The sequence below is a fragment of the Peromyscus eremicus genome, chromosome 5 (genome assembly GCF_949786415.1).
Source record: "Peromyscus eremicus chromosome 5, PerEre_H2_v1, whole genome shotgun sequence".
Taxonomy (NCBI): Eukaryota; Metazoa; Chordata; class Mammalia; order Rodentia; family Cricetidae; genus Peromyscus; species Peromyscus eremicus.
The window spans coordinates 104126885-104138131 of record NC_081420.1 but is presented as its reverse complement, the minus strand read 5'-3'; the positions used below and the strand labels follow the sequence as shown (position 1 = coordinate 104138131).

At 46.5% G+C, this 11247-nt stretch overlaps 1 protein-coding gene across 4 annotated transcripts; it reads left to right on the top strand.

The window, feature by feature from the left end:
* The first annotated feature begins 904 nt into the window (after positions 1–904).
* Positions 905–9737, top strand: LOC131911831 (liver carboxylesterase-like). 4 transcript variants are annotated; one of them, XM_059264224.1, is made up of 12 exons: positions 905–980; positions 1514–1718; positions 3890–4028; positions 4666–4799; positions 4881–5139; positions 7040–7138; positions 7411–7551; positions 7668–7748; positions 7983–8127; positions 8513–8656; positions 9049–9121; positions 9551–9737. In XM_059264224.1, the coding sequence occupies exons 1-12, from the start codon at positions 905–907 to the stop codon at positions 9735–9737; spliced, it is 1683 nt and encodes a 560-aa protein (XP_059120207.1). The 4 variants fall into 4 exon arrangements, with proteins under 4 accessions (XP_059120207.1, XP_059120209.1, XP_059120208.1 ...); XM_059264226.1 differs by having other exon boundaries at positions 4881–5143; positions 7044–7138; positions 7674–7748; XM_059264225.1 differs by having other exon boundaries at positions 4881–5143; positions 7044–7138.
* Positions 9738–11247: the final 1510 nt, after the last annotated feature.

Sequence of the window (11247 nt, the reverse complement as noted above, 5' to 3'; positions counted from 1 at the left end):
TTCATTTGAGTGAAGGAGGGTTAACGCCTGGGATTTCTGCTAGAGCAGTGGTTCTCAATCTATGGGTTGTGACCACTTGGGGGTCACATATCAGATATCCTGAATATCAGATATTTACATTACAATTCATAATAGTAGTAAAATTATAGCTATGAAGTAGAGATGAAAATAATTTGATGTGGGGGTCCCCACAACATGATAAACTGTATTAAAGGGTCACAGCATTATGGAGGTTGAGAACTACTTCACTAGGGCCTGAAGATATTATTGAACTGCTGCACACTCAGGAAGAGGAGACAGAATTTCAGTGTCTTCCAAAGAAACCAGCCTGACCTGACAGGATGGAAACCTGCAGATCCTAAGATCACCATAAGGACAAGGGACCCTGAGGGTGGGTTCACTACTCTGAGTCCTGACAGCACAGAGGAGTCTTGAGGATGAAGGACACACTTAGAGCTCCTGCCCTTGTACCTCTCTCCATCTGTGACTTCTTGAGTGTGTACCTACTCATGGAAGCCCTGTGGCTTTTCTTGTTACAGCTTTCTGCTCCCTGATCTTTACTCCAACACCCATACTGCGTTTTTTATTAAAAGGGCCAGGGATTATCTTACTCTATGTTCCTGGCACTCCATAAGGCATGTAGATGCCATTCTGTGTCTGTCCAAAAGGCCAGAGAAGCAGCAGAACCTGCAGAGGTGGCTATGCCCCGCTTGCTGACTATTGGCTCCCTTTGTCTCCTGCCTTATCAATTCTCCTGCAATAATAACTTTGCCCAGCTCAAATAATTTCCACGCCTACACCTGAAAGGTACAAATTCCTGCCTGGGCAAGGCCTATCTGTTCTGTTCCCTTTTGTTATTAGAGTGTCATCGTGTAGCAGCATAGACTTGGGCCTACGATTCAAGATGCCACTTGATAGACTTCCTGACTGGCTGTATGCTGTGACCTGTGGGCTTCTGTTTCTTCTCCTCCACGTGCATGGTGAGTCTGTCTAAGTGAGCAGAGGGAACCAGGGTCAGAGCTGTCCCAGTTCTGCAGAGTCAGAGGCTGAACTTGTGGGAGGGAAGCACCAGGGAGGGAGAGGCTGGTGGAGATGACAGATGAAAGTGTGGAATTGTGTGACTCCTGATGCACACACCAAAGACCATATGATCGGCCCTGTGATACATGCAGGGTGAGAGATATGTAAGGATACCATGTACTGAGGAGCCAGTAGGGACAGATGAGCAGGAGGGATATGTCCCTCGCCATGTGTGGTTGTGGCTGGAGCTCCTACTGATCTTAGATAATGACAATAATTCTTTTATAATGCCAAGTGTCTCAGAGCCTGTCACCTGGCTGACAATTTTCAAGAGGGCCAATGGTGAAGGTTTCTTGCTCTAGCTAATGCAGAAGGGCTCATCTTCACATCCTACAGCTGAACTGAGAGGACCCGTTATCATCTCCATGTACCACAGTGACATTGAGGTAGGAATTCCAGAGTGTCCCAACTGATAGCATGTCTCCACTTACAGGACAGGACTCATCCAGCCCCATCAGGAACACACACACAGGGCAGGTGAGAGGAAGCCTTGTCCATGTGAAAGACAGTGAAGTTGGTCTCTATACCTTCCTGGGAATTCCCTTTGCCAAGCCACCCATAGGACCACTGCGATTTGCTCCTCCTGAACCTCCTGAGTCATGGAGTGGTGTGAGAGATGGCACCTCCCAGCCAGCCATGTAAGTTCTGAGGCCCAGGGGACTTCCAGCCTGAGCTCTAGGCCACACTGTAGTGTCTCCTCCATCTCAGCTCTATAGCAGCTTTCTGTCTGTGCTGAGGGCAGTCTCCCAGGCATGTTTCCAATGGATGAGCTAAGGATTAGAGAGGAACAACTGTGCCAGGCTCCTGGGTGAGAGCTTGACACCTGTAGAAGTTTAGCTGCAGGTACTGCAGTGAGGCGAGAGACTAAGGCCATTCTTCAGAGTCTCTGTGACCAGGTGCCATTGACCAAGGAACAAGTACACATGCTTTCATCTGAAGACTATGTAGAAGAAGGAGGTACCTAGAGTCTGGAGTGAGATGGAGAATGTCTCTCTACCCTCTGGTATTGTCCATTCTTCCCTGCAGTTCCTATGAGGACTCAGAACCCCAGCACATAAGTGTCTTAGTTTGGTTTCTGTTGCTGTGATGGAGTACCCTGACAAAAGCACATGGTCAAGAAAGATTTTACTATGGGTCACAATCCCAGGTTGTAATCAACCATAGGTGGAAAATCACAGGGCAGAACTTTAAAGGAGCTGATCACATCACATCCCTAATCAGGATCAGCCTAAAGAACATATGCAAGCTTGCCAAAGCTTCACTTACTTTCTCTAGTTTTATACAATTCAGAAGCCCCTTCCCTGGGAATGGTTCCTCCAACATGGGAAAGTATTCCTCTCTCAACAAATGTAATCAAGATAATTTGCCATGGCCCTGCCCACAGGCAAACAGGATCTAGATCAGTGGTTCTCTACCTGTGGGCTGCAACTCTCTAAAGGGGTTGCATGCATATCAGGTATCCTGCATATCAGATATCTGCTCTATGGTTACTAAATTTTCAAGTACAGGGAACCTGGCATTCCAGAAGGAATTCAGATGCCATGCTGTGTCTATCCAAGAGGCCAGGGAAGGGGCAGAATCTGCAGAGGAGGTTTCGCCCTGCTTGCTGGCTATTGGCTCTCCTCGGCTTCTGCCTTATCATTTCTCCTACAATAAGAGATTTGTGCCACCCAACCAAATTTCCATACCTACACTCCTAAAGGTACAAATTCTGCCTGGGCAAGGCCCATGTCCTCTGCCCCCTGTTGTGGCTCTGAACCTGTCACCAAGATAGATGACTAAGGAAGTACCCTGTCAGTTTTCAAGAGAGGCACAAGTCAAAGATTCCAGCCCTAGGTAATCCAAAATGCCTCATCTCCACATCCCACAGCTGAACTGAGAGGGTTTAGATTTCCTCCCCCATGTGACACCTCTCCACTTACAGGCCAGGACTCATCCCGCCCCTTCGGGATCACACACACGGGGTCGGTTATGGGAAGCCTTGTCCATGTAAAAGACAGTGAAGTTGGTGTCCACACCGTCCTGGGGATTCCCTTTGCCAAGCCACCTGTAGGACCACTGTGATTTGTTCCCCCTGACGTCCCTGAGCTGTGGAGTGGTGTGAGAGATGGCAATTCAGAGACCCTTCCCCAGGGAATGGTGCCTCCTACAATAGGCACGTGTTCCTAGCTCAATGAACATAATCAAGATAATTTTCCACAGGCATGCCTAAAGGTAAACAGGCTCTAAGGCAGTGGTTCTCATCCTGTGGATCACAAGCCCTAGAGGGATCGAATGTCAGATATCCTGCATATTATATATTTACATCACAATTTGTAACAGTAGCAAAATTATGGCTATGAAGTAGCAACAATATAATTTAGTGGTTGGGGGTGACAACATGAGGAAATATGTTAAAGTGTCAAAGCATTTGGAAAGTTGAGAACCTCTGATCTAGACAAAGATCTTTTCCCAGTAGATTCTACATTGTGTCACACAACAGTCAAAACTAACCACCACACAGGATTTAATAGTACAGAAGTGATGCATGGTAGGACAGGAAGGCATTCATTTTCATAGAGGCTTCCAGAAGTCTTCATCAACTAGTCCTCAGGCTATTACTATCCAACCAGAGGCCTCCCTGAAAGTCCTGCTTCAAAATTCCACAGATCTTTTGGCCTTTATGTTGCTTGGAGGGACTTTAGAGAGGGATGATATGTCAAGAGGGCATCATGGAAAGGAGTAGCTGAAGGTGGCTGAGAGAATGTGCAAACTAAGTTTTAAGTTTGAACACTGCATATCTGGGATATGTGTTTTCAATTTTCACCAGGTGTCTGCAGAATAATATAATGGCTTTAGTGGGTGCAAAGGAGATGAATCTGATCATGCCTTCCATCCCTATGTCTGAGGACTGCCTGTATCTCAACATCTACACACCAGCTCATGCCCACGAAGGCTCTAACTTACCTGTGAGTGTCAGATTGTGGTCAGCTGGGGAAGATGATGTTTCTTTCTCAGGAAGTTTGAAGGGACAAAGTAAATCTGAGCTCCACTGTAGTTTAGACCCTGATTAATAGTCTTATTTTATTGGGTTCAAGAAGGTCATCTCAGCTATGATGAGCTGCTTAAACCTGGGTTTGTGACTCAGAGCACTGGGGCTCAGAGATGTAAGAGGCTCTAGGTCTTTGATTAAACCAGGATTTCCTTCAGCTTGAACATGTCAGATCCACTTTGGATTGTGTTCAAGGGCTACATATTGACATCACCAAAATTTCTAGCTGCAGGTTATCTTTTGTGCCAATGGGATTTGATGGCCCTTCTGCATAGCAATCAGGAAAGACACTCCTATTTGCTCTACTTTGATGGGTGTAAGAGTAATGATGACATTACTTGTGAACTAGAGCCATTAATTTATGCTGAGATTTTCCATGGGGGAAGTGGGAATGGAAATATGCTTATAGGCCTAGAGTACCCCATCTGTGAACTCTGTACTGATATCCTGAGGAGATATGTGTGTAAATCGACCTGCACAAAGGAAAAGCAGTTGAAAATCTAGTAGGCAGTCCAGTTGACCTTGGGTTGTGGGATATGTGTTGATGTCTCTAGGTGATGGTATGGATCCATGGTGGTGGACTGGTTGTAGGGATGGCTTCCATCACTGATTTATCCCTACTGGCAGCTACTGAGGATATAGTAATTGTTTCTATCCAGTATCGCTTGGGTATCCTTGGCTTCTTCAGGTAAGCCTGGGGCTGGGATGGACAATGAGGGCTGAGTAGAATAAGGACAGACCTGTGATTCCTGTTCCTGCCACTTCACAGTACTGGAGACCAGCACGCCAGAGGCAACTGGGGCTACCTCGACCAAGTGGCTGCCCTACGCTGGGTCCAGCAGAATATCGCCTACTTTGGTGGCAACCCTGGCCGGGTCACTATTTTTGGTGCATCAGCAGGAGGCACAAGTGTGTCTTCACATATTGTGTCCCCAATGTCCAAAGGACTCTTCCATGGAGCCATTATGGAGAGTGGAGTGGCCCTGCTGCCTGACCTTATCTCTGAGAAGTCTGAGGTGGTCTACACAGTGAGTGCACTCTACACTACCAGCCCTTAGTTTGCTACATCAGTCCTTGCCTCTGTTACTCTGGTATTTTGTTAAGTGGGAAACAATGGTCATGGGAAATAGCTCCTTTCTAGTAATTTCTGAGGCATAAAATTTAGTATCCACCTCCTGTTCTTTATGTTTGCTGAGTATGTTATATGACATCAAAGCTGTGCCCAGTGGCTTCCATCATTGGCAAAAACACATGTGCATGGTTTTTTAGTTTGCTTCTTTTTGCTGTGATAAAGAACACCAACAAAAGCTACTTGCAAAGAAAAAAGTTTATGTTAGCTTACAATTTCTAGTCCAACTTGAAGGAAAGTCAGAGTAGGTCCCCATGATGGTACCTGGAGGCCAGAACTGAAGCAGAGACCAGGGAAGAATACTGCTTACGTGCTTGTTACGTGCGGCTTCCTCAGTTTGTTTTCTTATACAGTCCAGGACACCTGCCCATGTATAGCACTGCTTATCATAGGATAGGACCTTCTACATCAGTCATTTATGAGAAAAATGTTTGGATTCACCTATGGACCAATGTTATAGATGCTTTTTTCTCACTTGGAGTTCCTCTTTCCAGATGACCCTGGCTTGTGCCAACTTGACAAAAAAAATTAACGAAGACACATGTACTGAGGGAAAGGGCCAGCTGGTAAAAATACTCACTGCGTAAATCTGAGGCCTCAGGTTCAAATCCCACATAAGGCTATAGGTGTTAACAGGTGTCAGTAAACCCAGTGCTCCTATGGAGAGATGGGAAGTAGAGACAGTAGACTCCCTGGAAGGTCATAGTTCAGCCTAGCCAGTGTAGACAAATGCAAACAAGGGGTAAGGTGACAAGTGACACCTGAGGGTGTTTTCTGTCCTTCACAGGCAAAACAAAGCACTGCATACCTATCATTACATGTGAACACCACACACACCAAAACAAACAATACAACAGTCAGAAACCAAATATGCAGGTAGAACAGACCCTGTCCCACTTATCACCTCTGACCAAAAATAAGTGAATAATTCTACTTAAGCCCTTTCATGCTCAACAAATAGTAGTATGTGGTATATATGGGCAATGACATCTACTTGGAATCAAGGAAACTCTGCTCATGTTGGGAAGGATGAACCAACCACTGCCTTTTTTGTTTTTTTGTTTTTGTTTTATTTATTTATTTATTTATTTATTTATTTATTTATTTATTTATTTATTTATTTTCTTTTCTTTTTATTTTTTTAAAATTTTTATTTTGCAATACAATTCAGTTCTACATATCAGCCACGGATTCCCTTGTTCTCCCCCCTCCCGTCCCCCTCACCTTTCCTCCATCCCACCCCCCCATTCCCATCTCCTCCAGGGCAAAGCCTTCCCCGCAGACTGAGATCAACCTGGTAGACTCAGTCCAGGTAGGTCCAGTCCCCTCCTCCCAGGTAGAGCTAAGCGACCCTGCATAGGCCCCAGGATTCAAACAGCTGACTCATGCAATGAGCACAGGACCCGGTGCCACTGCCTGGATGCCTCCCAAACAGATCAGGCCAATCAACTGTCTCACCAACTCAGAGGGCCTGATCCAGTTGATGACCCCTCAGCCACTGGTTCATATTTCATGTGTTTCTGTTTGTTTGGCTATTTGTCCCTGTGCTTTATCCAACCTTGGTCTCAACAATTCTTGCTCATATAAACCCTCCTCATTCTCGCTAACTGGACTCTCAGAGATCCACCTGGGGCCTAGTCATGGATCTCTGCATCCAGATATCTCAGTAGTTGGATGAGGTTTCTAGCATGACAATTAGGGTGTTTGGCCATTCCATCACCAGAGTAGGTCAGTTCGGGCTGTCTCTCGACCATTGCCAGCAGTCTGTTGCAACCACCGCCTTTTTTTTTTGTTTACAGACAGTAGCCAACCTATCAGGATGTGAAGCTAAGGACTCAGAGGCCCTGGTTCACTGCCTACAAGACAAGACTGAAGCACAGATTCTGGCTATCAACCAGGTTAGGAGAATTGTGTAGGTGGAGGACCTGGTCACCAGGATGTGGGATTGCCAGTACTTACTTCCAGAACCAGTTAACTCATCTCCATGGGGTGGTGTCCTTTAAGTACTGTGTGAATAAATAAAAAATAGTCTACTTTTATGTCCAGTTTCTTCTGGAGTGAGCATAGCACCCTGAGATGAGATAGGAAACAGGGAAATAGTGTGGATATTCAATGGGCATCAGAATATTTATGTGATTGATCTTCAGCACTGACCCTTAATGCCTCATAGGTCTTCACTATGATCCCTGGTGTGGTGGATGGGATGTTCCTACCAAGGCACCCTCAGGATCTGTTGTCCTCTGGGAACTTTCATCCTGTTCCTAGCATCATTGGTATCGACAGTGATGAGTGTGGCTGGATAATCCCCTTGGTAAGATCTAGTTCTAAGCCCCTGGAAACCTAAATGCAAATGGTGGGTAGCTGGAACTCAGACCTCTAATGTAGGTTCAACCCATCCTATACTTAAGACTCTCCTTTGCCTCCCAGACAAAGGGCCTTGATCCTGTCATAAAGAACATAACCAGAGAGACTCTACCAGCTGTTCTGAAGAGCACAGCAGCACAGATGGTGAGCAACTTTGGCTCCTGTCCTGATTGAGGGGGCTTCTATATATTCATCTCAGATGCCATGCTCAGAAATAAAGGATAGTGTATGTGTGTGTTTCTGTGGGGGCTCACCCAAAGCTCATACCTTTCCCTCTACACCCGGTCTCATCCCTGGCCACATTGGTTATTCAGAGGCTGCTCTCTACCTATCCAGGGGCATGCCCTACATCACTCTTCCTGATTTCTCCTGGTGTAGATGCTACCTCCTGAATGTAGTGACCTGCTAATGGAAGAGTACATGGGGGACGTTGAGGACCCCCAGGCCCTTCAAGCACAGTTCAGGGAGTTGATGGAGGACTTCATGTTTGTGATCCCTGCACTCCAAGTAGCACATTTTCAGCGTGAGTACATTATTAACAAGACCAAAGACAGGCTGAGCTCAGAACTGTTGATCCCAGATGAGCTCTGTAGTGTCAGGCCTGACCCATGTCTTTACCAGGTCTCTGATAACAGGTGAATACACTTACCACAGTAAATCCTTATATCTAGAGTAAATGAATGACATCTTATCCAGGTCCAGAGGAGGAAACATGTTATTTTCACTTGGTGTCTTATCACAACTACTCATCTGGGAATGCCAGAGTCATTCTTTAACAAAAGGTTTTCCATAGTCAGTTCTCCAGCCTGGAGCTCACCACTAATCTTACAGGAAGGTTTTTTATCACCAAGTTGGGCAAAACGCTCCATGTGAGAAATCATTATGTCAACATGTGTCCTCACTCCCAGGTTCCCATGCTCCTGTCTACTTCTACGAGTTCCAGCATCAGCCCAGCTTCATCAAGCATAAGCATGTCAGGCCATCCAATGTGAGGGCTGACCATGGTGATCATGTTGCCTTTGTGTTTGGCTCCTACTTCGGGGGCTTGAAAGGTGAGTATTCCTTATTTTCCATGAGCTTAATGGAGTCCCAGATGAGTTCCTGAGGGATTACTGAGCTCTTATTCCAGCTTAGGATACTGAGGCTCTGGGGGAGAATGGGATCAAGTGTTGAACACTTCTGAGCTGAAAATAAACATATACCAAGTTAGAATGTGAACCTTTCCTAGTTTACCTTGTGCTAGAAGGAATGAGAGCACACTGGTAGAAATAAACCTGAGAGAATTCAAGTAGAGGCTTGGATGTGTCCTGAATTCTGAGTTCTGATAGAAGAGTATACACCAGGTATAGGGTTCAGTTTCGGGTTATTGTTGCCATAATAGAGCATGAGTTGGCACCGGCATGAGGTAGCTAGGACTTGGACCCTTGTCTCCTTCTGTTTACAGTTGACTTCACTGAGGAGGAGAAGCTGCTGAGCAAGAGGATGATGAAGTACTGGGCCAACTTTGCAAGACATGGGTAAGAACATGCCCCTCCCTCAACCTCATTATGGCTGCGTCTCCACCCAGGGCTCCATCCGGGATATGTCTCATTAGCATGTGTGAGTCCTTAATTATGCCACAGTCTTCTCCAACCCAGGGCACACTTAAGCAGATACCTTCTAGCTTTCAGTTACTGCTCATCCCACAGGGATCTGGTTTGTGAGTCACAGTACTGTGGTAGTGTTCTTTTGATTTTCCCTCTGGGAGGGAGACACAAAACTAGACAGCTTCCCATGCTTCATATGAAGCAGAAACTCACGGGTATCACCTGTATTCTATACCAGTACACCAGTCCATCTGTCCCTCAGGCCCCCAGCCTGATCATCCACTGCTCTGACCCTAATTGTGGGATCAGACTTTGGATCAAAATGATCTTATCCTTCCCTGCTGGCTGGTATATCCACAGGAACCCCAATAGCAAGGGTCTACCCTACTGGCCTGAGTTGGTCCATGATGAGCAGTACCTGCAGCTGGACATCCAGCCTGCTGTGGGCCGAGCCCTGAAGGCCAGAAAGCTACAGTTCTGGACCAAGACTCTACCCCAGAAGATCCAGGAGCTAAAGGGGACTCAGGAGAAGCACACAGAGCTTTAGTGTCTTGTGTCAGGAAAGATGTGGGGTTGAGGGGTCATCCTGATGTTACACAGCCCATTTATTCATTTTTATTTGTTCCAATACTCACATAAACAGTTCTTTTTCCCCTTTTTTCTTTTCTTTTTTTTGTTTTTAATTTATTCTTTGTCAATCACAAACCATGCACCCCAAACCCACTCATCTCCCAGTTTGTACACATCCGCCCCTCATGCTTGCAGCATCCCACCTCCAAAGGAAAGCTAAAGAAGATCAAAATAGATAAAATAAACAATTATAATTTTTCAATGGAAAAACACTTCGGTACTCCATCTTTCCTGCCCCTCCATGGCCTCTTCATTCATCTTAGTAGCACTGGGCACTGATGTGTATCATGAACTATAACCTTTTGTCCATACAGCTTTACTTGCAAATGTTCATTGTGTAATGAGTTCTTTGTCGGTTCAAGGCTTCTGGATTTGGTACACCATCAACACTGGATCCCCAATGACATTCCTCTGCAATGTCCTACAGAGTCATGGAAGTTCCAAGACTATGGCTCCACAGGATCAGTCCATTCAGATACTTCAGCAGATGATAGATGGTGTAGATGTTGGAGTGTACCAACTCCAATCCCTGGATATGTGCTTGGGTGGTAGCTGAGTTGGTTGGTCCACACCACTGTGAACACTGCTCTCAGATGAACGGCTGAGACAGCTCTTCCAGGCCCATGGTGAGGGGTGGGGTGAGCTTTCCCAAGTGTGGCTAGCTCTCATATTAAGGGTGGGTCCAGCTTTCCCATGCCGGCATCTAGACTTGGAAGCATCTGCATTGCCTCTGAGGGTAACTAGAGCCTCTGACATCTATGCAGACCCTGATTGTGAAGGGGCTATAGACCCAGACATGCTACTAAGCAGCAATCGAGCCTGGACAACACTATGGCCACAGGTGGCAGCACAAACCACTGAGGTTGACATGGTTCCAGCAGTAACATGCCCCTCAGACTCCAGCCTGGCCACAGGTGGTGGCCCAGAGGCTGAGGTTTCTTGAGGCCTTTGGTGGCAATGTGGGCCATGGACATCACCACAGAGCCAGTTTGTGGTAGAAGTATTGACTCATATATGGTCCTTGGCAGCATCCAGGGCCTGAATGACACCATGGCCACAGGTGACTGCACAGGCCACTCAGATATACATCAGCCTGGCTGCAGGGTGGCCCTCAGGCCCCAACATGGCTCCAAATGGAGGCCTGGACTCCAGGTATCCATACTACCCCAATGGTAACAAACACTATGGACATCAAAACAGACCTGGGCTATGGTAGGATCATGGACCCAGACATGGCCCCTGACTGCAGCTCAAGCCTGGATGACTCAATTCAGATCAGAATAGTCCCTGGGGTGGTGTTGCCCTTGGGTATCTACTAGGCCACATATGACAACCCCAACCCCAGGCATCCTCATGGCCCTTGGTGGTAACAAGAGCCATAGACATCAACACAGACCGAGGCTTCAGTAGGGTCATGGACCCATATG

Coding starts and splice junctions, on each gene's coding strand:
- LOC131911831 (XM_059264224.1), top strand. CDS start 905: ATGCCACTTGATAGACTTCCTGACTGGCTGTATGCTGTGACCTGTGGG. Junction 1,719..3,889: donor GGCACCTCCCAGCCAGCCAT/GTAAGTTCTGAG, acceptor AATTTTCACCAG/GTGTCTGCAGAATAATATAA. Junction 9,122..9,550: donor GCCAACTTTGCAAGACATGG/GTAAGAACATGC, acceptor GTATATCCACAG/GAACCCCAATAGCAAGGGTC.